General features: G+C 43.5%; 1 protein-coding gene across 1 annotated transcript in view; it reads right to left on the reverse strand.

Moving 5' to 3' along the window:
• LOC126474450 (juvenile hormone esterase-like) overlaps nt 1-22,302 on the reverse strand; it is a 128,667-nt gene extending 106,365 nt beyond the window's left edge. Inside the window, exon 1 of the mRNA XM_050101922.1 lies at nt 22,087-22,302. Within this exon, the coding sequence (XP_049957879.1) occupies nt 22,087-22,302 (216 nt within the window). The remainder of the gene's footprint in view (nt 1-22,086) is intronic.
• Nucleotides 22,303-27,474: the final 5,172 nt, after the last annotated feature.

The following is a 27,474-nucleotide window of genomic DNA, read 5'->3' on the forward strand; positions in this document are numbered from 1 at the left end:
AGAAAACACAAATAAACAACGCAGTTGACAACCTAATTCCCTTAAAGGAATGGAAAAAGCATTATGTAGACCTTTTAACTGAAGAAAGGATTCAGAACGGAAAAAGTCATATATGGTTTCTATTTTCAAGAAAGGGAATAGAAAAGACAAACTGCTATAGAGGCATTAGTGTCAGCTTTACAATGAGCCACTTATTTGGCAAGATAATGTTTGAAAAAATTGGACAAAATGTTGGCCAACATATTGGGGAAGACCAGAGCGGCTTTAGGCAGAACAGATCATGTACAGATAACCTATTTATTGTACAAAAACTAACAGAGAAATTTGTAGCAGTATGGAAGGAGCTACACATTGCCTTTGTAGATTTAACAAAAGCTTGTTCAGTTTATATGAACAAGTGGCTCTCCGAATTTCGAAGAACAGCTGCAGAGGAACAGGAATCACTGTCAACGATGTACAGATATTCTCATTAAGTTTTGCTGACGATCAAGCTATTATAGCACAAGATGATTATGACCTGGAGTTCATGATACGACGATTATATTAGGAATACAACAGATAGGGACTACAAGTGAGTCTAACAAAAAACAGAGTACCTGGTGGTGAATGGTGATGCTAAATTTGAAGTACACATCAATGACGAAACAGTTATGACACCGGTAGAGAAATTTAAAAATCTCGGAGCACATATTGATAAAAATGGTTTGGGCCATACAGAAGTAAAATATAGAATACAGAAGTAAAATATAGAATACAGCAGAGCAGAAAAGTGTTAGGGTGTATGAATTATTTTTGGTGGGATAAGAATATTTCCAAAAGCAATAAGAAAAGAATAGGTAAGATAATGGTTGAATTAGTGCTATGCGATGGATCAGAACTATGGATCTTAAATACGGATTTCAAAAGAAGACTAATAGCTGTGGAAATGGATTATTTGCGTAGAGTGCCAGAATATCAAGAATCGAAAGAAAAACTAATGATGAAGTAAAAGCTAGAATAAAGGCAAATGACATAGTGATAGAGTTGAAAGAAAATCATTAAAATGGTACGGACATATGATGAGAATGCCAGATCATCGGTGGCCAAGGAAAGTTTATGAATGGAAACCACCCGGCAGAAGTAAGCGCATAAGACCACGACGTTCTTGGACAGACCACATAAATGAAGTAATGGAACATCGCAGCATCGGTAAGGAAGATGCGCTGGATAAAGAGGCTTGGCGGAGGATAACGGGAATACAACAAGATGTCGTTATTAATTAATCTTTGTATTGATTAATCCTGTAATCTTCCCTCGTCGGAGATTCGAGTCCTCCCTCGGGCAAGGATATGTGTGTCGTCCTTAGCGTAAGTTAGTTTAAGTTAGATTAAGTAGTGTGTAAGCTTAGGGACCGATGACCTCAGTAGTTTGGTCCCATAAGATCTTACCACACATTTCCAAATTTCCAAAATCTGTAATAATATTAAGTTAGCAAGAAATAAAAATGATTACAGAGACAGTAATATTTTAAGATATGCTTAGCTTTAACCGACGTTGGAAGATTCGGTCGTGGCAGAGGCTGCAACTGCGAGGATAGGGAATGTAAAAATGTTTATCTTCCAGCACTGACAACACACGGGCGAGAGAGATCATACAGATCAGCTGCTACGGCATATACTTCAAACTGAAGTGACGTGGATTCGTGTCTGCAGTTTATACAGATGGTCACTTCAAACGCAGTACCTTTTTGTAGCAAATAGTGTGAAATTAAATTAACGCTGTTGTAACAGAACGCAATGAATAGAACAATGAATTAAAAAACAAGTAATGTTACTGTCTTTTTTTGTGCCATCAGTCTTCTGACCGATTTAACGTGTCCCGCCACGAATTCCTCTCCTGTGCCAAACTTTGCGCCTCAGAATGGCAGTTGCAACCTACGTCCTCATTTGTTTGCTGGATGTCTATTTCTATAGTTTTTAACATTTTCAACTCCCTGTAGTACCATGGAAGTTGATCGCTGGTCTTAACAGATGTCCTATAAATGTGTCGCTTCTTCTTTCCATTGTTCTCCATATATTTCTTTCCTCACCGACTCTCCGGAGAACATCCTCATTCCATACCTTAACAATATACCTAATTTTAAACGTTCTTCTGTAGCACTAATCTCAAATGCTTCAATTCTCTTCTGTTCCGGCTTCCTACAGTCCATGTTTCACTACCGTACAATGCTGTGATCTAAACGTACATTCCCAGAAATTTCTTCCTCAAATTGAGGTCTACCCCAGTTCTGATGTTTAGTTTATCGTTATTCTCATTCCTTTCGTCTTTCTTGATTTACTCGCAGTCTGTATTCTCTTCCCATTAGACTGTTCAGTCCATTCAACAGATCCTGTAATACTTCTCCAGTTTCATTGAGCTTAGCAGTGTTATCAGCGAATCTTATCACTGATATCCTTTCAACTTAAATTTTTAAATCTTGCACTTGAATCTATCTTTCATTTCCTTCATTGCTATTCATGTATAGGTTGAACAGTAGGAGTGAAAGACGACATCCCTCTCTTATATCCATTCTAATTTGAGAACTTCGTTCTTGGTGTACCACCCTCATTGCTCCCTCTTGGTTCTTGTACGTATATTACCTGTCTTTCCCTACAGCTTACCCCCAACTTTTCATAGAATTTCAAATATGTTGCACCGTTTGACGTTTTCTAACGATTTTCGTGAATCCCACGAACATATCTTAAATTTTCTTCAATGTTGCATCTATTATCAACCGCAACGTCAGAATTGCCTCTCTGGTGCCTTTACCTTTCCTAAAGCCTAACTGATCGTCGTCTAACACATCCTCAGTTTTCTTTTCCATTCTTCTGTTTGTTATTCTTGTCTAATTCTCACACTTATCTGCTCTTGCTATCTTCGGAGTCGTCTGGATGATGTTTTTCCGTTACTCCGGTGGCGTATCGACAGTCTCATACATTCCACACCCCAACACGAATAGTCGTATTGTCGTTACTTTCCCCATTGATTTTAGAAATTTTGATGGGATGTTATCTATCCCTTTCGCTTTCTCTGACCTTAAGTCGTCCACAGCTCATTTACGTGTTGACTGTAATAACATATCCCCTATCTCTTCCCTATCGGCTCCTGTTTCTTCTTCTACCACGTCATCCGACGAGCTCTCCCTCTCATACAGGCCTTCAGCATATTCTTTCACCTATTCGGTCTGTCCTCTGCATTTAACAAAGGAATTCCCGTAACAATGTTACCGCTCTTGCCCTAACCAAAGGTTGTTTTGACTTCCTGTATGATGAGGCAGTTGTTCCAACAATCATTTCTTTTCCGATTTCTTTGCACTTATGCGCCCTCCAACTTCCATGTACCTATTTTATTTGTCTGACAAACCCTGTTTTCAGGGCTATATTTTATATGACTAATGTAACTATGCAGATGTTTGCCTAAACGATAAGGACATATCGCTTCATGTTATTATAATACTGCCGTCTTCTGAAGAAGATAGATTTATATCTATTGAAACCTAGGTAAAGATTACTTTATTCTTTGCAACTGGTCGGCTGCTCTTAATCTGATTACGTGGAACCGTTGCTGTAGCGCAGCTATGTTTAAAGCACTTTTCATGGAGTCATTTCACCTTAGCTTCCCTGCATTTCCTATTTATTTCATTCCCAAGAGACTTGTGTCTCTGTATTCCTAAATTTCCCTCAACATTTTCGTATTTTCTTCTTTCGTCTATCAGCTGGAGTATTTGTTTTGTTTCCCATGGTTTGCTCGCAAGTTACCTTCCTTGTACTTATATTTTTCGTTCCAACTTCAATGAGTAACCTTTTTGGAGATGTCCATTCCTCTTCAACTGAACTCAGTTCTGAGCTGTTCATTATCGCGATATCTATAGCCGCAGAGAAATCCAAGAGCATCTCTTCATTCCTTAGTATCTCCGTATCCTACTTCACTGCACATTATTTCTCCCTGACTAGGCTCAGACTACTCTTCATCACTATTAAACTGTGATCTGAGACTATATCTGCTTTTGCGTGCGCCTTACAATCCAGTATCAGATTTTGTAATCTCTGCCTGACCATGATGTGATTTAACAGACTTCTTCCCGTTTTCCCGGCCTTTTTCATGTATATCTTCTTCTCTCGTTATTCTTGAACGACATACTCGCTGTTACTACCTGAAGTTTGTTGCAGAACTTAATCAGCCTTTCTCCATGCTACAACCAAGCCCATATTCTCCCGTAACTCTTTCTTCTACTCCTTCCCCTACAACCGAATTCCAATCCACCCCGGCGACTATCAGGTTTTCATATCTTTTTACGTACTGAATTACCCGATCAATATCCTTATACACAGTCTCTACCTCTTCATCTTCTACTTGCGACATCGGCATGTGTGCCTGAACTATCTTTATCCATGCTGACTTGCTGACGATTCTGATGAGAATAACCCTATCACTGAACTTTTCAAAGTAACTCATTCTCTGCCCTACATTCCTATACATAACGAATCCTACTCTCGCTATATTATTTTCTGTTGCTATTGAAATTACCCTATACTCGTCTTCCCAGAAATCCTTGTCTTCTTTCTATTTCACTTCACTGACCAGCACTAATGTAGACTTGAGCCTTAGTATTCCCCTTTTCAGAATTTCTACCTTGCCTACCGCGTTCAACTTCTGACATTCCACGCCCATACCCATAGAACATTATTTTTTTCTCATGGTGACCTCCTCCTTGTAAGTACGCTCCGTGAAGTTCGAATGGGAATATGTCCGGAATCTCTCTGCCAATGGAGAGATGATCGTAACACTTTTTCAATTACAGGCCACATGTTCTATGGATACAAATTACGTGTCTTTAAAGCAGAGATTTCCATTGCCTTCTGAATTTTCATGCCGTTGATTATTGCGGATTCTTCCGCCTTTCCTGGGTTGTTTCGCACTGCAAAGGCAAGTGCTTGCCCTGAACCTCTGATCGCTCATCCGCCGCGTTTGACAAGGCCATTGGCAGAATCTTCAAAAAATGGTTCAAATGGCTCTGAGCACTATGCGACTTAACTGCTGAGGTCATCAGTCGCCTAGAACTTAGAACTAATTAAACCTAACTAACCTAAGGACATCACACACATCCATGCCCGAGGCAGGATTCGAACCTGCGACCATAGCAGTCACGGGGTTCCAGACTGAAGCGCCTAGAACCGCACGCCCACACCGGCCGGCTGGCAGAATGTGGGTGACTTCTTAAGCAGGAAGTCTTCGGCTACCATTGCTGCTTAGATTTATTGAGATTTTAAGCAGTGGAGGGTTCGAACCCGGGACCGAGATTGTTTTGATTTCTAGTCAAATATACTACCTCTGGACCACGAGCGGACAGTTACTGTTAATAATCAATGAACCATTCATTCATGTAAACCACACAACGGTTCGTCAGGCAGTTGCAGTGTTACAAACAATACAACAGCTCGTCAGCCAATTACAGTGTTACATCTTTGGGGCGCTGAAGTCGGCAGCAAGCCCGGAGAACAATTAGCAGCAAATATTCCGAATAGTGCCGACTTCTAACGATCAATACTTGGGGCTGGCGGCTAACTTATCGCACTCTGTCGCTATTGTATTGGGGCTCATAGCATACTAATTTATATAGATTGCCAATTAATAATATGGTCGGTACATATGCGGCCTGAGGTGCAGCCGCACAAATTCAGCACCGGCTCTTAAGTAAACATGTTTGACGAACTCTGCTCTAAAGCAAGCACTTCCTCACTCCCAGATGCGTCATTCTCCTCTTGATGCGTGCAGCCATACACTCTCTGCTGCTCCATCAGGAACAATGCCCCGTGTTGAAAACAAGCTGCACCCTGCCTCGCTGTTCCGCCACGCCTCCAGCCTCGTCTCGAGGCAGGTGTTCCCAAGCTCCAGCTTGCTAGAAGTGCCCGCTTTCACTGGCTGATTCCAAGTGCCTCCGCTCTCCAACCGCGGCCACGACGTCCACTATCTGCAAATGGCCGCTTTCACAGGGCAACCGTTGGGCCAACCAGGCTGGAAACATTAACGAGTTCTGTAGGCGGTGCCATGCCAGACCTGGCACCGATTCAAAAGTTTCGCCTGCCACTACCCACAACGGCCTAACATTAGATCCAGGTGGATGATGTGAATTAGATTCTGGTCGTCAGACTGCCAGCCACTCTGACTCCACGCCGCTCCACGTCTTTCCGTGACACTGAGCTCGCCATACTTGCAATTGCGTGCGCCCTCTAGTGTGAAAGGAGCGTACGAGCAGCCGACCGGAACTTAATTGTGCCGTGAACTTCTAATTCACTGCCTAAATTAAAAGGTCATTAAATCATTTCCAATTTTCTAGTCCCATAGACGGTCGTACGTAATGCAGGGTTGGCCAAATAACAGTGCCTCTTACGAGTGGATATGACTGGACGTGAGTGTATGCATATAACCGCACGCCGTGCCGCGTACACCGCGTATACGCTTGCCACGTGATCCACACCGCTTCAGAACGAAGTGCAGGCTGTGATTAAAACAGTGCAAAGGGGCGATGGTCTCCCAGTGGAGCAGCTCGTGTTCGCTGTGGAACCTTACGTGACAATAAAAACGTAGGAACGTTGCGGTTAGTTGATTGCTGTCAAAGTGCAACCAAAGAGTGCCTGCAACACATAGTCCGAAAATGGCGTCAGACAGGATCTATTTTGAAGAAGTCAAAAAACCAAAATATGCCCGCACACCAGAAAATGTGGCTGCAGTTCACCAGAAAATGCTTCATAGCCCCACCAAATCAAACTGACGCCTGTGACAAAGACCGGAATATCACGTCGACCAGACGGATGAATACTCCACCTGGACCAGCACATGCATCCCTACCGAGTGTCTAGTGTCTTGTTCATGCGTTAAAACCAGCATATTTTCCTAAGCGTCTTCATTTTTGTGAGAGGCTCTTCACTGAGATAAAAATGAATTGCTTTTACATGAATCTGTTCATTATGTCTGATGTAGCCTGGTTTCAACTGAGTTACTTCAACTCACAGAATCACAGGTTCTGGGCAGCAGAGAATCCGCATAAATTCCACGAAGCACCACTGCATGATCGAAAGGTTTGGGTTTAGTGTGCAGTGTCTGCACACCCCATTGTTGGTCCCATCTTCTTTCATCAGACACTGACTTCACTGCGTTACATTGACAACGTTAACATTTTGAAACTATTTGTGGCAGCATTAACGAAGGAGGAAGAGACCTAAAGTTACTTCCAACGGGATGGAGCAACTGCCCATACTGCCAGTCGAACCTTAGAACAGATTTACACAATCTTCACGCCTGACAGACTGGTTAGCAGGCATTAGTCTGGCCACGACCCTATCTGGACACCCAGGTCACCTGATGTGTCAGTGTTCGGAGCCCTCAAGCCTAAGGTGTATCGCAAAAACCATCAGAGTCTTTTGCAACTGCAGAAGAGCATTTCGAATGAGACTGCAGCAATTCCAGCAATCCAGCTTCGATCGCCCTTTAGCAACTTGCTGATCAGGCCCAAAAGTGCCAAGAGATGAATGATGGTCAGTTTCAACATCTGCCATGGTCAGGTTGGCACTGTATTTCCTTTCCGCTGCTGTTCCTTTGTACCCTGTAGCTCTTTCTCTGGGCCACTTTTATTTGCCCCAAGATGAATTAATGTAAGTGTGTATTCATTTTAAGAAGTATATGAGAAAAGTAATGAGATTGATTTTTTCATCTACCTTTATTTATTATTTCTTCGAACAACAATATCGTCATCTCCAAAGTAGTTCAAATGGTTCAAATGGCTCTGAGCACTATGGGACTCAACATCTTAGGTCATAAGTCCCCTAGAACTTAGAACTACTTAAACCTAACTAACCTAAGGACATCACACACACCCATGCCCGAGGCAGGATTCGAACCTGCGACCGTAGCAGTCCCGCGGTTCCGGACTGCAGCGCCAGAACCGCACGGCCACCGCGGCCGGCCAAAGTAGTTCCTTTCAGCAGCTATACACCGGCGGAGTCATTGTTTCAGTCTTGGTAGAAACGCTGAAAGGCTTCTTGCCTTTAACATGTCCGTCACATTCTTTTGAATATTTTCTAGAGTCCTAAATTGACGTCCTTTTAACACATTTTTCAATTTAGGGAAAAGAAAAAAAAAATCACAAGAACTCAGATCAGGTTAGTAGAGGGGCTGCGGAACAACAAGAATGCCTTCTGAGATCAAATATTTCGTGATGGAAGAAACCATGTGATACGGGGCATTGCCATGATGCAGCAACGCAAAACCTGATTCCATAATGTTGCTGCCGGCCGAAGTGGCCGTGCGGTTAAAGGCTCTGCAGTCTGGAACCGCAAGACCGCTACGGTCGCAGGTTCGAATCCTGCCTCGGGCATGGATGTTTGTGTTGTCCTTAAGTTAGTTAGGTTTAACTAGTTCTAAGTTCTAGGGGACTACTGACCTCAGCAGTTGAGTCCCATAGTGCTCAGAGCCATTTGAACCATTTGAAGCATAATGTTGCTCTAAATTCCGCTGTTCCGTTTTGGTAACACACAACAAAACACAACTTCGCTGATCGCGCTCTCAAAGATCATGTGATACCCGTACGGAGCTGAGACTCGGACTGAGCATCTGGAACGGATGAAGACACCGGTCTACACAAGTATAACAATACAGCATTGCCATATCTCTCTGTGTTGTCAGTCGCATTACCTTTCTCCCACACTTCGTAGGCCGAAGTCTTACTGATGACGTCAATTGCCCTTCAGTAAAGTCTACAGTCAAACCAAGAACCCACAGCATCATTCACGAAGCGAAAAGCCCTGTCGCTGGTGAGTGCAGTATAAGTAAAGGAATTCTGCTGCCTAGGGAGTAACACAAAATATACCGGACGAAATAAGGAGGATATAAGAAGAAGACTAGCACAGGCTAGGAAGTCAGTCCTTGCTAAAAGGTTACTTGTTAGTTATTAGTAAGTTACATGTTCGACAGATCATCTAAACGACTCTTCTATCGAAATGATGCGGAACATGTCAGTTTACAGAATATGTGTATATCACTGGTGTTGATATTAATGAACACCTTATTTTTTTAGTTATAATCATGGATGTACATCTACAAAAAAGTTTCTGCAACCCTTAATTTGAGGAAATTTCTGAGAATATACATCTGGAGCAGAACATCATTTGGAAGTGAGTAGTGGCCAGTGCGAAAACCGGTAAAGAAGAGAATAGAAGTATACTGATAAGATTCTCGGCAGAATCAGAGAGGAAATGTAGACGTTACTGGATTATGGGACATGTGTTAAGGAAACAAGGACTAATTTCCAAGACAGTAGAGGGAATCATACAGAGTAAAAACGGCAAAGAAAGAAAAAAAATTGAGGTATATGATTCAGCTGATACCCTGAGATGTTACATATTACTCCATTATTCTGTGGAACCACCAACGAATACCGAATTCAATGTGTGACTTCCCTGTCAGTAACTCTTCTGCAGTTGTTGAAAGGCGTGTAGACTGACACCAGATATCTGCGTCATCGTATCAACACTATAATTGAGCCACTTCCAGCTGATTTAGCTAATGTGAGTACCTGGCGATTACTCTGAGCCCCACTAGCTAGTTTCATTTTACGTATGTGACTTAACGGTACGCAGACGGACTCCGATTTCCCCTCCCATATTTGTGGAGGTCGTTTTTGCAGCGTTTCGGTGTAAGGTATCCGCAGTATCCTGCAGTTTGTGAAGTAACAATTGGTCGGTGCACGACAGTGCACGGTACCAAAAGGTTCGAAAAAGCCTCGCACGAAAATGCGACTTTTTACGGGCCATATCTCGAGTAGTATTAACCACAGAGATAACGGGTCAAGTGTTGTGGATAGCCCTTGACCTAGCGACCATTCGTGTACCTATCAGCAGAACAGGTGTACTGTAGCACTTCCTCCAGCCCCTAAAAATTGAGCAAATCGGTTGGTTCTTTTGCACTTGGTGTGGTCTAAGCTGTACCCTAGGCGTCTTATGAAAGCACCCTTTGTTCATGACCGGATCCTGAGAAAACCTCGCAAAATCATGACTTTTGGGTACGAAAAGTACCAGTTGTGAGGATGACTACTTTTATAATCTCTGTTCATGGCATTTCATCGAAATTTATTCTATATGTTCTTAAGATGATATTCTCGGGGAACTTCGAAACTTTTTTCGATATCACTATCCGTTACTGATTTCCAGAGATTCAAAGTTACCGTACTTACGCAAAAAAAACCAAAAACTAGTTTTTAGCCTGTTCCACAACCTGTTGTAGCAGAAAAAGGAAGGGCTCCAGCGGAAAACTGATCCTGTCGGAGTACAAAAAATGCAAATATCTTCCACTTTAAAAGAGTCTGACAGTAGAAGTTTATTAAGTAAAAGAAGAGTCTGACGGAAATGTGGGGAACAAGCTGCCTCAATCCTCATTCCGCCTTCATTCCCAAAAATTTTAGCATACGAACATTTTCGCGCCTTTTTTGCACTGATAGAGAGCTCCAGAATCAAAGTGACGATGGAAGAGAGAGCAGACGGTGTCAGTGAGAGAGAAAGGGAAAGGGCACAGAGGAAATGAGAAATACAGATGAGTGGAGACCATACATCATCTTTGGAGGTCTGGACTCTCCCAGGCTGGCGAAATTTAATACCCAAATGTAGGGGAGGGCGTAATTGGGACTGAAATTTTAAACATGTGTACCGGTATATAGATGGGAAAATAAATTGTACCTCCAGAATTTTGAAGCTGCCAACGTATGTTTGAGACAGTGGCAGTGGGAAAGAAACAAAAGAAGGACACAGTGTAAGTGATAAAGGAGACAATGGCATTGTGATATACTATAAACCTTGGAAGAAAAAGGAAACAGGGGGGATGAGAGGGAGATGCTGCGTATGAACGCATAGCTACAAAGAGAAACTAGCTGAAAGGATTTAGAATGATCGGTGTTAAAAGTGCGCGAATATGCTCACATACCAAAAGGAAGGCGGAATAAAGATTGAGGCAGCTGATTCGCCACTTTTCTACCACAGGTTTCAAAAGAGAACATATTCTCCGATTGGAGCATTTTTCCGCTGATTTAATTATGATACCTCAGTAACGTTTGCTACTGTGAATATAAATTCATAACAATAACAAGCCTGTTATATTCAATCACAAAAACGTACAACAAAACACAAAGAGTAATGCGACAGTCCTCAAAACAAACAGTAGTACGAAGTGGCTGCCGTAGCTAATGAAACAGCTCAGCGTAACGTCACTATGTTACTCTTGCACTGTATTCAGTGAAACCATACATGAGGTGTGTACCGGCGAGTAAACATGTCTGTACTGCTACGACCTAGGCTATAGTAATTAACTGCGTAGCGGCGATGCAGCAGAACGACATCATACGGGGAGAGGTGCCGTCATCTTGGTGACCTGTCACTGTGGAGCAAGAAAATGAAATCAGAGAGCAAGAGTCCAAATTCAGTACATAAACACTGCAAAACACCCCAGCAGCGGTCTTTGTAAGCCGAAGCTGAGATATATTTCAGGATCACCAGCGTCCAGAAAATCTGTCTGGACAGGAAAACCAGAACGAATGAAGTCACCATTGCTTAACAGCTATGGAAGAGCACCCAAACTTGTTTCGATTTCTGGGCTGAAGCGCTGCGATGGGAAAAAACTCTAGCTGGCGTAGTTAACATACACTGCCGGAATGGAATAGCAACACCAAAAAATAATTAAGATAGATTAATGGAATTTCGGGAATACATTGCAAATGTGAAGTTCTGGTACATTACTAACAGGTGCAAAAGCCAGAATATTAAATACAAGCATGGAAACATTCATGCATTGTTTTGTACAGGTGCCGGATGTCTCTTGGTGGGATGGTGTTCCATGCCTGTTGCAATGTTCTGTCAATTTAGGTACAGTTAATAGATGACACTGGAGTTGTCGTCAGATGATGTCACATATGTGCTCGATTGGAGACAGATCTCATGGCCGAGAAGGCCAAAGCAATATCTCGACACTCGGAGAGTATGTTAGTTTACAATAGGGCTTGTGGGTGAGCGTTATCCTGTTGGAAAACACGCCCTGGAATGCTGTTCATGAGTGACAGCACAAAAGATCAAATCACGACTGGCGAACAAATTTGCAGTCAGGGTGCGTGGGAAAACCACGAGATTGCTCCTGCGGTCATACGAAATCGCACCTCAGAACATAACTCCATGTGTAGGTCCAATGTGTATAACAGGCAGACATATTGGTTGCAAGCCCCCAACTGGTCTCCTTTTAACCGAAACATGGCTGGCACTGGCACCGTGGCAGAACCAGTTTTCATCAGAAAACAGAACAGGTCTCTACATGCCCTCCAATTAGATCTCGCTTGATACCACTGAAGTCGCAGATGGCGATCGTGTGCGATCTGTGGAATGTACGGTACAGTGCGTCTGACTCGAAGCTGTCCTTGAAGTAAACGCTTTGTAAGAGTTCGTTGTGTCATTGTGGCGCCAACTGATGCTGAGACTGCTGCTGCAGATGCAGTACTATGGGCGAGAAACATACGCGGAATACGATGGTCATACCTCTCGGTGGTGCCACGTGGCCGTTCAGAGCCCGGTCTTCTTGCGATTGTACATTCCAGTGAACCCTACCGCCAGCAATCGTGCCAATTCTTTCTGCAGTATCGCAGAGGGAACATGCAACTTTTCTTAGTCCAATTACACGACCTCGTTCAAACACAAAGAGGTGTCGACAATGGAACCTTTGTGCCTTAAAGGCGCACTTGACTAGCATCAACTCACGACTTCCAAAGGCAAACAATGCTGACGACAGTTGCAGCGTCTATTTAAGGCAATTCCGTAGATGTGTTACTGGCGCCACTCTTATGCAATTGGCGCGAAATTTGAATAATCATTTTTTAGATGTACAAACATGCTACCACCTTTCGTTTATGTCACAAAACTCTTCCTGGTGTTCCGATTTATTCCGTCAATGTAAATACCACCGAATTGGGCCCTCTCCCCGAAATGTTCTCAGATGCTAGGCGACGTGATGCGTACACGATAGCGTATGGGTGTGTACCTAATGCTGAAGACCACTGCAGTAACAGATGGTGCAGCCAGCCACTTTTTGCTGACATTGCCTCCATTAGCTGCCTGAGCTTGTGTCCATATGCTGACAACGTGGCGCCTTCGCTTCACTGGACCGTCTACTGGGTGACTAGCTACTGTTGATGGCCAACTCTCTGGTTGGCCGTGTATTCGATTCTGGGCTTCCCCGATGCACAGCTCAGCAACGTCTTTGCTGTTCAGCAGTCTGTAAGGACCATCATTATTGCTGGCCGCTGCCTAATGTGGGTTTAACCTTCGACTTTGGACATCCTGATAACTACGATTCAAACAGCATTATATCTGGTGTTGTATACTGTGACCACGAGTTAGTCAGCCAGCTCAGGGCTGCGTCATACATCGTCGGAGGCGTGCGGCCGTCGTTTATTGGCCTCGCTAACATCAGCGGCCATCACTGCTTGAATGTATTACCTCTCTGACATATAGATGCTAACATCTGCACACCATGCCTCTGGAGCCAAGTGTACTGCCCAGTCAACTTAATGAACCTACCTGTCAGAAACCTGAAATAGCAAATAACAATCTTGCCACTGCAGACAACTTCGAGGCGTGCAGGAAGAGTGTCAGTGGGGTTCTGGAAGGTACTGGCAACGTTGTATAGTAATCCGACTCGAATGCCCTGGTCAGCTGCGCTAGGTTCATCAGTTGGTGATCCATGGTGCGAGCAGCTTTAAGAAGGCGGTTCGACAGATAATCGATTGGGTTTAAATCCGGAGAGTAGCCCTGGTAGTTGCTGTGTTCTTCAGCCCTGAGACTGGTTTGATGCAGCTCTCCATGCTACTCTACCCCGTGCAAGCCTCTTCATCTCCCAGTACCTACTGCCACCTACATCCTTGTGAATCTGCTTAGTGTATTCATCTCTTGGTCTCCCTCTACGATTTTTACCCTTCACGCTGCCGTCCAGTACTAAATTGGCGATCCCTTGATGCCTCAGAACATGTCCTAGCAACCGATACCTTCTTCTAGTCAAGTTGTGCCACAAACTCCTCCCCAATTCTGTCCAGTACTTCCTCATTAGTTATGTGATCTACCCATCTAATCTTCACCATTCTTCTGAAGCACCACGTTTCGAAAGCTTCTATTCTCTTCTTGTCTAAACTATTTATCGTCCACGTTTCACTTCCACTTGGCTACACTCCATACAAATACTTTCAGAAACGATTTCCTGACACTTAAATCAATACTCGATGTTAACAAATTCCTCTTCTTCAGAAACGATTTCCTTGCCATTACCAGCCTACATTTTAAATCCTCTCTACTTGGACCATCATCAGTTATTTTGCTCCCCAAATAACAAAACTCCTTTACTACTTTAAGTGTCTCATTTCCTAATGTAATTCCCTCAGCGTCACCTGGGAGTACGGCAAATTCTTCCTGGTGCTCTTTGAGCCATGCACGTACACTACGAGCTATTTAACATGTTGCATTGCCTTGCTGGTCTATGTCCTGATGACTATGAAAAACAATGTGCATGTAGGAGTGGACATAGTCCCCTAGGATAGATGCATAATTGTGTTGATCCATTGTGCCTTCCGGAATGACGAGATCAAGCTAGGAATGCCACGAAAACATTCCCCAGACGATAACGCTATATTGTTTTCGGCTTTCAGACTCTTCAAGCCGTTCACGCCAAAGGTGATGGAACCCAGAACGTGTTTCATCTGAAGAAACCACCTGCCGTCACTCAGTTGCGGTATTGGCTGGTTAATCGCAGCCTTCGTCGTCAGTGAACAACAATCGCCACCGATGCATGAACTACGCGCCGGCCGCGGAGGCCCGTATGCAGCGACGCTCATTGAAGGGTCGTTGAGGAGACACTGTTGGTAGCCCCTTGGTTCACCTGGGATGACAGTTGTTCAACAGTTGCACGTCTGTTCGCCTGTACATGTTTTCACAGCCGTCGTCTACTCCTGTCATCTATGGCCCGAGGTGCCCCACAGTTACCACGGGGCCAGTTTCGGATAGCGCCATTTTCCCCATGAACGATATGTTTTAACGACAGCGGCACGCGAACAGTTTACAAAGTTAGCCGTTTCCGAAATGCTTCCACCCTTGGCGTCCGCAGCTCGTGGTGTCGCTGTCGCTTTCTCGCTTCCCGAGCACGGGGTTCCGGGTTCGATTCCCGACGGCGTCAGGGATTTTCACCTCTAGATGATTGGGTGTTTGTGTTGTCCTCATCATTTCATCATCATTCCTGAAAGTGGCGACATTGGACAGAGCGAAGGCTGGGAATTTGTACGGGCGTTGATAACCGCGCAGTTGAGCGTCCCACAAACCAAACATCATCATCATAATCCACCCTTGGCTCGAAAGGCAATAATCATGTCCTTTTGGACGTCAGATATATCGCTCCGTTCCCGCATTACAACGACGACTGCACTCTCTTGGAAATCGGGTTTTCTGCCGGATATCAGCGTCTTCCAAACACGATATTTCGACGTCATTACTTGATGTCTTCATCAGGTGTTCCCTGAGACTGGTTAAGGGAAATCACCAAAATTTTGTCGTTGGAGTTTTGGTTCACACTATACTGGCTATCGACGTCCTGATTAACTACGCATCGGTGCCTGTGTTCGACTATCGATGGTAAAAAAGTGAATGGTGGTCAAATAATCTGACCACAAATATTTTAGGCGACAAATGCCAATGCTGATAACGCGATACAGTTACCGATGACAAGCGGAATTAGTAAACACTGCGGACGCATTCAGAAGATATCATTCTCGTGAAACACACGAAGTAGTGAGTATTAACGACAAGGGGTGCCGGATTGATTTCATATTTCTAGATCAGTTGTGCATTCTGCCTAAGTTCTTGACACTCTCCCTCAAATGATGTAAAAACAAAAACTCTCACAAACTTAAAGGTTACCGATTCAAGTAAATACACTCTTAAAAATGACACAGAGAAAGAGATATAAAGACGACAAAGAGAGAGAGGGAAACGGAGATGGGAGAGAGAGAGAGAGAGAGAGAGAGAGAGAGAGAGAGAGAGACGCACCACAAAGGAATTATCTAGAAGCAAAAATTGTGCAAATCGACAGAAACCTTTCGCAAAAGATTTTAATTGGACTGAAATTAATGCTCAGCTAATGGCACCATTTTTATTTATACCGTTTGGATTTTACGTGAAAAAAAGGTTACCATGGCTTGAATGTTGCGGGCAAAAAACACGTTTTTTGTGAGGTATTCTACGCACGCCACCTCTGTGTTTCAAGCGCTGCGTTTGTTTATAATTAAAAAACTGGTTATGACAGTTCATTATCGTTTCGTTGTGTATACGTTAAAGATTTCATTCATCTGTGTCTTAAAATCATAGAAATGCCTTTGGTTGTGCAAAAAACAAAACAAAAAATAAGCGTGTAGCAAATCAGAATAATTCCCCGTCCTGTGCAAAGTGATATACTGTTTGATAGAGCATTTAGCACTTCATCGACGACCATGCAGAGAATTTCACTGAGGGGAAAATTGCTGTAAAAATAACAATCAGAAGAAAGGTCACCTTACTTCTAACCCGTAGATGTATACATCACAGATGTTTGAGACATTAAGCATATAGTTTCATTTAGTTAAAGTAGCTATGCCTGGGTTTCAGGCAGGATCTCCCGTTTCGTTCGATGCTGCGGTGCTATTCCAGTAGTTGGAGAACCTCTGCAACGCTGTTCGAGTGGGCTGACTCGCTAATGGGAATTTGGAGTGAGGAGGGATAGCGTAGCGGTTTCCGCAAATGCTTAGTGAGCGGGAGACCCGAAAAGAAAAAAATCTTAAAAGGAGAAACGAAAAATAAAGCAAAACGTTCTGACATATTCGCATTTTTAGCAGGACCAGATACTTTAGCCCATAACTTGCAAGATGTGCAAATTGCAGATGTGCAAACAATTTGCAATTAAGAAAGCTCACCACGCTGGGGAAGTAGTGTTAACTCGTAGCAAAGAGCGAATATTCGAGATGTTTTGATTTAAATGTCTTCGAAGCTCCCGGATACGTCGAACTTCCATTCTTCTACATCCCCAACTCTGTCCAGGATGTATTCGCATTTTTTGTACTATGATAGAAGCATTTTTCATTCTGGTAATAGACAAGTAGATATGGGATTACATTTACGAACAACTTAAACTGGCGCCATCACACGGAAAATATTGAGAGGAACGCAAACCAAAGAGTACGTTTATTCGCAGAACACTTAGCTTATATTGTTGAAAAACTAGCGTCGCTACGATTGGTTTGGAAGAACTTTGGTTCTGGTCCAAATTGGTTCAAATGGCTCTGAGCACTATGCGACTTAACTTCTGAGATGATCAGTCGCCTAGAACTTAGAACTAATTAAACCTAACTAACCTAAGGACATCACACACATCCATTCCCGAGGCAGGATTCGAACCTGCGACCGTAGCGGTCGCTCGGCTCCAGACTGTAGCGCCTAGAACCGCACGGCCACTCCAGCCGGCACTTTGGTTCTATTCCCTATTCCTCACAGGATTTTTGTGAGGGTGGAGGTCAGGAACAGGGTGCACTCTGCTTCGTGAGGCCAAGTAAGGAGCTGCTTTAATAAAGATGCAGCAGTGTCTTCGGGATTCATCTACTGCCAAAAGCGCTTGGAGTGTTTTGGCGTCAAACTGGTCAAAAATCGTACAAAGTTCGCTCGTCGTACTGCCTTGAAGGGGCAGTGGAAGCAGGCTTAACGCCTGATCCGTGAATGGTGTTTACGTTTACTCTTGGAAGATGCAAAAAGTCTCCAAAAGAGCCTATCTATACTAAGCTTGTCCGTCCTGTTCAAGATTATTGCTGTCCGGTAAGGCGTCGATATCAAATGGTATTCACGGAGTACGTCGAAGAAAGTCCAAAGTAGGGGAGCTCGTTTTTTACTACCGCAGAATGTAGGAGACATGAGGTGGCAATAATTAAAATACACTGAGGTGACAAAAGTCATGGCATACAATCTAATATCGGGTCGGATCTCCTTTTTCCAGGCGAAGTGCAGCATTTCGACGTGTCAGGGGCTCAACAAGTCGTTGGAAGTCCCTAAAGAAAAACTGAGCCATATTTACTCAATATCCGGCCGCGGTGGCCGTGCGGTTCTAGGCGCTGCAGTCTGGAACCGCGGGACTGCTACGGTCGCAGGTTCGAATCCTGCCTCGGTCATATATGTGTGTGATGTTCTTAGGTTAGTTAGGTTTAAGTTCTAGGGGACTGATGACCTAAGATGTTAAGTCCCATAGTGCTCAGAGCCATTTGAACCATTTTTTTACTCAATAGTCGTCCGTAATTGCGAAAATGTTGTTGGTTCAAATGGCTCTAAGCACTAAAGGACTTATCATCTGGGGTCATCAGTGCCCTGTCCGCCCCGATAGCTGAATGGTCAGCGTGACGGACTGCCGTCCTAAGGGTCCCGGATTCGATTCCCGGCTGGGTCGGGGATTTTCTCCTCTCAGGCACTGGGTGTTGTGTTGTCTTCATCGTCATTTCATCCCTATCTGGCGCACAGATCGCCCAATGTGGCGTCGATTGTAAGAAGACCTGCACCAAGGCGGCGGGACCTGCCCTGTAAGGGGCCTCCCGGCCAATGACACCAAACGATCTTTCCCATTTCCACCTGTCGTCTAGACTTAGAACTAATTAGGCCTAAGTAACCTAAGGACATCACACACATCCATTCCCGAGGCAGGATTCGAACCTGCTACCGTAGCAGTAGCGCGGTTCCGGACTGAAGCTCCTAGAAACGCTCGGCCACAGGGACCTGCGAAACTGTTGCTGGTGCAGGATTTTGTGCACGAAGTGACCTCTCGGTTATGTCCCATGAATGTTCGATGGGATTCACCACGGGTAATATGGGTGGCCAAATCATTCTCTCGAACTGTCCAGAATGTTCTTCAAACCAGTCGCGAACAATTGTGGTGGATGACTGGGCGCATTGTCATCCATAAAAATTCCATTGTAGATTGGTAACATGAAGTGCATGAAAGGCGGCAAATGGTCTCCAATTAGCCTAACATAACGATTTCCACTCAGTGATCGGTTCAGTTGGACAAGAGGATCCAGTTCATTCCATGTAAACACAGCCCACCCCACAATGGAGCCACCAGCAGCTTGCGCAGTGCCTTGCTGACAAGGCCACTGTTTTTCAGTCGTCTAGGCTCCAACCGATATGGTCACGAATGCAGGAGAGGAGCTGCAGGTGATGTCGTGCTGTTAGTAAAGGCACTCGCTTCATGCGCCGAAATAGCCCATTGACACCAAATTTCGCTGCACTGTTCTTACGGATACGTTTGACGCACGTTCTACACTAATTTGTGCGGCTACTTCAGTCAGTGTTGCTTGTCTATTAGCACTGGAAACTACGCAAACGTCCCTGTTCTCGGTCGTTAAGTGATGGCCGTCGGTCACTGCGTTGTCCGTGGTGATGTAACGCCTGTAATTTTTGAATTCCTGCTACGCTCTCGACACTGTGGGTCACGGAATATTGAATTCCCGAACGGATTCCTAAATAGAATGTACCATACGTCCAGCTCCCGCTACCGCTGGCCGGCCGAAGTGGCCGTGCGGTTAAAGGCGCTGCAGTCTGGAACCGCGAGACCGCTACGGTCGCAGGTTCGAATCCTGCCTAGGGCATGGATGTTTGTGATGTCCTTAGGTTAGTTAGGTTTAACTAGTTCTAAGTTCTAGGGGATTAATGACCTCAGCAGTTGAGTCCCATAGTGCTCAGAGCCAGCCAGCCACTACCGCTGCGCGTTGAAAGTCTGTTAATTCTCATCGTATGGCCATAATCTTGTAACAACAACTACTGAACATATAATAAATTTTTTCTTTGGAATTTCGATGAATTAATGTACGTAATGTTTTAATTTCATTTCTTTTTCTTTTCGTGTCATTATGTTAAAGAAAATGTAAGCAACTTTAGATGTGAATATTAATATTTATGTCAGATTTCAAGCAATGCTATAACAAAATTGAGGTGTAATCCCTGTTGAATCTGTTGCAACATGTCTGAAATTGTATTTGTGTGGCTGGTCCATGCGTAGGCAATGTATTAAGATATGTGGAATACCCTATCTGTAGGGGAGCGGAAAATGGTGGATGGCAGGCGAGCGCGGGAAAATGCACACGGGCGCGGCACGGCATAACGGGCTCAGCAGCGGTACAGTCGGAGTTGGGCATCGGTCTGAGGAACACGTACCGGATCGAGGGGGCTATCCTGGAAAAAGTGGTTCCATTGAGCCTCGGATGTGCCGTGTCCGACGACTATACAGCATGGCTATATTCTAATGGCACTGGATTGAAAAGGATTACGACGCCAAGAAGAATGCCGCTACAGCAAAAGCCATAGCTGTGATTGTATTTGTGCTGCATCGACTCACACAGGTTGAATCTTTAGAATTGTATTCGTGTGGACCAGTGTTAATTTTGTTCCTGACAGTTCAATAATAACTTAACTTTTACCAGAATTGTTCTATCAATGAATTATCCTAATCACTCACCTAGACAGGGTCCTTTCCACATGTTGTGCAATCCGAGTGTCCCGAAATGAAGATTTAAAGTTTATGTTAATAAGAATTAACTGCAGACCTGTTTAAGCTAGAATGAATCTTAATGAGCTTTATTGTTAATGAAAATATGAGTAAAGAGCAAAGATCTGACAGAGTACTAAGATAAATTTGGAATTGACTTAGTAAGGAAGTTTAATTAATTTGAGACAAAAATAATGGTAGTTAAATGAGGAAGTAATCGGACAATAAGAGTAATAATTCATATTTTTTAAATCTTGAGTAATTAATGTTTCCAATAGTTAATGGTTTCAACATTGTGATCATAACAGTTTCAGGGTCCCCCCCTCCCCCTTTCACTCTTTTCTTTTCTATTCATTTAAATTCTGAAGTGATTGCACTGATTTGACCAGCAAAGTTAAAGTCAAGATAAAACCTAAATTTATCAGTGTTTTACCATTATTAAAATTGACATTGTATGTGTGTGTGTCAAAAGTGCTATTTCTAGGGTGACCTATGTCCGATTTCAGTCGGATCAATAGACAAAACGCAGTTCGTAGTAATCATTGTAGTGTAATGTTGTATATTTATAGCTTGTTCAAACCAGTACAAAAAGGGAAAATCTTAATTCAGTAGATTTTTCTGGCACTAAAATCCACCATATAATACAGCATTACTACGTGTGGTTATGCTTGTACGTACATCTACTTGTACAAGGGAAAAACTCACTCAATGCCTAATTACGCTGGCGACCGTATTATTAACCATTAGTAGCCTCTGCAGTGTACGTTTCTTACCAGTCCTAATGTGTAATTGCACTTATACTTGCTTGACGTATCATTGTTGTTACTGACTGGGTATAAGTCCGATTTTGCTTCCATTTAGGTACACGCGGTCAACATATGTACTAAAATCCTTTCCTATAAGGTGAAGCCCGTCAACTTATCATAGTACAGGCTTTAAAGAGTTAGCGTACGCCCAAGGGTGGACGTTACAATCTGACTTTTGATATGAATCACTTGAGTGCCAATGACAGCTCCGCCAGTGCACCAGCCTTTTACACCTTGTGTACGCGATACTAATTCCATCTGTGTGTGTGCATATCGCTAAGTCATGACGTTTGTCACCTCAGTGTAAAGACTCTTTTCGTCGCTCTGAAATACTGTCAGGAAATTTCAATAACCAACTCTCTTCTCCAAATGTGAAAATATTCTGTCGATTGTCAGTTACAAAGGGAGAGATCACCAGCATTATAAAATAACAGAAATCGGAGCTCGAAAGGAAATACTGAGGTATTCATTTTCCCACGTGTTATTCGAGAGTAGAACGGTTAAGAAGTAGTCTGACAGTTGTTCCATGGACCCTCTAACAAACAGTTAAATGTCAACCGAGACTTGTCATGCAGCTATAGATGGATTCAACAAGAACCCTAAATGGTTTCACAGTATAGTGTATACTGTCGCACGCCTCACTCACTCTGAAGCGCAGCTGTCCCACCGGCGGCTTGGCGTAGGGCAGGTTTTGGAAGCCCAGGAACTTGCGGCCGCCATGTGAGGTGTCGAATGCCCCTCGCACGAGTCCCTGCTGCGTCCGTACCACGGGCCCCACGGGATCGTCACCCGATAGAAACGCCAGCATCAGTGATGCCGCCGAAGCCGCGAAGAAGAAGAGGGTGGGCGACGCCGCCGGCATGGCTGGACTGGCGCGAGGTGAGGTCTGCACGGGCGCGACTGCTTCTCTCCACTGCCGTGCAGCGCGACCAGGGTCGCCACGGCCACGCTGACAGCTGTCGTGGCCTCTGACCCACCCCAGCTGCGGAGCGTTGCTTTATTTTATCGGAATCATATAAAACTGGAATTTTTCCGTTTTTGGTTGCAAGCTGGCACACATTCGTCAGCTGACCCAAATACTGTGAATGTATCACTGACGGGGATGACAGCCATCTGGAGATCGCTAAGAGGATTTTTCTGTTTGGAGAAATGTGCGCTATCGTAATAAATGTGGGAAAGCCTTGCCTGAAAACACACTACGTACATTTTCTCCGGGGGAATACGTTGTACGAATTACCCCCATTACCTAAGATTACACTGGTCGACAACATTTTTGTTGCATTTCAATCAGCGGTTGTTCTTACCTATTCTAACGACGCTGGTTTCAGATCTGAGGTCGTTTTATTCTGAGAGCGGCACTCTTTTATGCATTAGCCAAGTGTCAATATTTCAAGTTTCCGTCATCAGATCGTAAAGCAGTTGGATAAAAATTTAAAGTACATGGGTAACACAAATTAAATATAGAAACAAAGTCTAAATCAATTCAGAGGTACAAATTGAAACAAATACCATCATCAGTTAGGTTACAGTTAGATGAAATTGATTTACTACTATCAAAAACATTCCAGTCAGGCAGAAATTTTTGTTTCGAGCTCTTCCGTTTGTGGTCTACTTCAGGGAGATCTCGTTTAATACTCTAATCACTGTCTGCTATCATATGTTTATCCGTTCTCCAGTGACAGCAGCCTTCCATAGTGTTGGGTCCTAATGGGACCATTCGCCTTGCTCTTCAATGACATCCCCTAAGTTGTCAGGGAATGTATGAAGATGACTGTATAGAAAATGCAGTTTGACACTCAAATTACGTCCAAGGACATAGAAATCTGGTAGCATGATACTTTCGTAGTTTACAGTCTTTTTATTTCCAGGGAAGTGTTCCATTATCACTGCGAATGACACCCATGTAGCCCTTTCCTTCATGTTCATATTTGTGATAAATACTTTGTCACGTACATGTGCCTGAATCTGGGGTCGGTTAAACACTGCTGCATTTACCTACTCACAGGAGAAAACTAGAAGAACACTGACCACATGTTGGAACCATGCACCGTCCCTATCTAACTGTTTCATCAAACCAAAAGTAAAAGAAAGAATCCAGTCAGATGGACAATGATAACAAATGATAAAATTTTAGAACAAGTATCCCACACCGATTATCTAGAATGTGCCATTAGTTTTAACTGTGACAAAGACACTTAGAACAAGGTTAATAATTATCAAGCTATCTATGGAACAATTGGAAGAACTTTGGGAAGAAAAATAAGTAAAAAATACAAATGAAATTGTATAAAGTTATGGCGGTACCTACTCTTGTATACGGTCCCGAATCAAGGACAGTAACAATAAATGAAAAAAATCACTTACACAAGCAGAAGAGAAAAGATATAGAGATATGTAGGAGGCTGTAAGAAAATGGATAAAATAAGGAATGAAACAAGATCAGATTTGAAAATCTTTTCAGTTATTGGGCAAGGTAGAATAGAATGAAATGGAAGGATCTTGTTGATAGACTTATAAAAAAAAACATTAAAAAAAAGAAGAAGATAATGAGATATCAGCCGAGTGGAACAAGTGAATACAACACCATTCTGAATACAAGACCAATCCTTGGAAGGAGATGGTGACAATCGTACCCAGTCAGATACTGAGTGAAAGAAAAGTAATTTTTCGCGATTGACGATTGAATCTTTGACAACATTTGGCATACCGATCTGCCGAGTCTCACGCAAGGACTACTCCTTCTGGTTCCGGTACCTATCTCGTGCATGGCAGTTCCACATGCAAAGACAGTAGGGATACTTTGTAAATCCACTATGTTGACCTAGTAGCAAATTAACTATTTTGAGGTGAACGCATGTAATCCAGTTGTGGTCCTGGTATTTTAGTTCCTTAATCACAGTCTTCAAGTCATTATTCTCCTCTCGTAAATACACAGTGTAACCAAATGGAACAGGTCCATAGGCATTTCCATTATGTAATAGGACAAACATCAGATTGCGTCTACTTTGCTTATTTTCATTCGGGTATTTCGTATGGTATTATATTTTGGCTCAGAAACTGGAGGTTCGGGCAATAAGTGGTGTAAGTTCACGAACCTCTTGTCGACCCCTGTTCACGAGTGTGGGTATTTTGACATTGGCTTCTCAATAAACATATTCCTTAATGTCATTTCTTGTTAACAATATTAGCTTATTCCCAAGAATAAGCAGCTTTCACTCAGTTAATACTCGGCAGAAATCAAACCTGCATTTGGATCGGACTTCCTTAACTCTTGTGCAGAAAGGTGTTCTGTATACTGCTGCATCCAGTTTCAATAAGCTACCACTAGAATTCATAAATCTTCTTAGTAATCCACGCGTTTTCAAATCGAAACTGAAGAGTTTCTTCATGGCCCACTTCTTCTATTATGTCGAGAAGTTCCTTGAAAAATTAAGCTCATTCTTGTTGTATTGTTGATTGCGTTTACTTAAATTTATGGCTTGGCTCTTTTCTTATTTCTATCTATTGTTACTTTTACGTTGTAATTTCATGTACTGACATGTTCCATGACCTTGGAGCTTTCCTCTTCAATTTAGTCCTGCGGAACTTGACGTGTAAATAAATAAATAAGTAAATAAATATGTGCAAATTAACGAATCATCTAGACAGTACAACGTAATCCCTAATTCCTAGAGAATATCTGAGATTTTACGCCGGCCGTAGTGGCCGAGCGGTTCTAGGCGCTTCAGTCTGGATCCGCGCGACCGCTACGGTCGCAGGTTCGAATCCTGCCTCTGGCTTGGATGTGTGTGATGTCCTTAGGTTAGTTAGGTTTAAGTAATTCTAAGCTCTAGGGGACTGATGACCTCAGATGTTAAGTCCCATAGTGCTCAGAGCCATTTGAACCATTTTTTCTTTTGTGGAGTTCATTAGGGAGACCTCGTTTAATACTCTAGCAAAAATCTGCCATCGTATATTTGTCCCATCTAGCTTTTAAGTAATTAATCTAAGCGCAAACGGTTGGAATTGAAAATCTGAATTGCATGAAAAACTGAGCATGCAGAGTAAAACCACCATTACAACACAGACTTTAAGATTAAGTAAAAAGAATCTCTTGCAACTGAGAATTAGAAAAAATTAATGCCCAATTTTATGAAAATGGTACTAGAAAGTGCTACAATTGTCTACACGTTCCGATGCCCCTTTGAAACTAAAATAGGCCTAAGCATAATACGCATCACCTCGATTCCGAGAGTTTCGAAACCTGTACAGAAAATTGGAATAGAGATCAACATAAACATTATTTCGTCCCTTTTTATTGCTCATGAAAACCACACATTGCATGTTGTAGTACCATACAGCGAGACCGTCAGAGTGGTGGTCCAGATTGCTGTACCTATAATACTCAGTAGCACGTCCTCTTCCATTGATGCATGCCTGCATTCGTCGTGGCACTTTCGGTCCATATTGTCTCACTCCTCAACTGCGGTTCGGCGTGGATCCCTCAGAGTGGTTGGTGGGTCACTTCGTCCATAAGCAGCCCTTTTCCATGTGTCCCAGGCATATTCGATAGGGTTCATGTCTGGAGAACATGCTGGCCACTCTAGTCGAACGATTTCGTATCCTGAAGGAAGTCATTCACAATTTGTGCACGATGGGGCCGCGAATCGTCGTCCATGAAGACGAATGCCTCGCGAATATACTGCCAATATGGTTGCACTCTCGGTCGGAGGATGACATTCACGTATCGTACAGCCGTTACGGCGCCTTCCATGACCACCAGCGGCGTACGTCGACCTCACATAATGCCACCCCAAAACATCAGGGACCGTCCACCATGCTGCACTCGCTGGACGGTGTGTCTAAAGTGTTCAGCCTGACCGGGTTGCCTCCAAACACGTCTCAGACGATTGTCTGGTTGAGGACTTACGCGACACTCATCGGTGAAGAGAACGTGATGCCAATCCTGAGCGGTCCATTGGGCATATTGTTGTGCCCATCTGTACCGCGCTGCATGGTATCGTGGTTGCAAAGATGGACCTCGCCATGGAGGTCTGGAGTAAAGTTGCACATTATGCAGCCTATTGCGCACAGTTTGAATCGTAACACGACGTCGTGTGGCTGCACGAAAAGCATTATTCAACATGGTGGCGTTGTTGTCAGGGTTTCTCCGAGCCATAATCCGTAGGTAGCGGTCATCCACTGCAGTAGCATCCCTTGGGCGGCCTGAGCGAGGCATGTCTCCTCAGTGTCCGAACAACATCGCTTTGGTTCACTCCGAGACGCCTGGACGCTTCCTTTGTAGAGAGCCCTTTCTGGCACACGGTAAGAATGCGGACGCGATCGAACCGCGGTATTGACCGTCTAGACATGGTTGAAATACAGACAACACGAGCCGTGCGCCTCCTTCCAGATGGAATGACTGGGACTGATTGTCTGTGGGACCCCCTCCGTCTAATAGGCACTGATCATGCATAGTTGTTTACATCTTTGAGCGAGATCAGTCACAGGGACTGTGTCTGCGATACAATATCCACAGACAACGTCTGCCTTCAGGAGGTCTGGGAACCGGGGTGTTGCAAAACTTTTTTTGACGAGTGTAGTTATAATTAACACCTTTGACTTTAGCTATGTGTTTTTAGGGTTCAGTACCTCAGTGACTAAAAACGGAACCATTATAGAAACACTTTTTTATCCGTTTGCCTGCCTTCTACCTATCTGTCTGTCTGTCTGCGACTGTTAAGACCGATTTATCTTTGGGTAGAGGTATCAAGTTGAAATTTATGTGAAATACCAAGGCCTACCGTCCCTCGGAGTTGTGAATAATTTAAACTTTTAAGTTAAGAGATACTGTCGTATATGTCACACATTTTAATACTCGTTAACTCACTCCTCAAAATCTATATATGAACAATACTTACTTTACTGTCATTCATTCTGTTCAACAACTCTAAAAACAATAATACTCCAGCTGCTTCTCCGATTTCGTCTTTAGTTCACATTAGATTATTTTCTCTATGTTGGTTATAATTATGAATTATTTTAGGAGCCACAC

This window comes from Schistocerca serialis, chromosome 4, assembly GCF_023864345.2.
Source record: "Schistocerca serialis cubense isolate TAMUIC-IGC-003099 chromosome 4, iqSchSeri2.2, whole genome shotgun sequence".
NCBI classification, from domain to species: Eukaryota; Metazoa; Arthropoda; class Insecta; order Orthoptera; family Acrididae; genus Schistocerca; species Schistocerca serialis.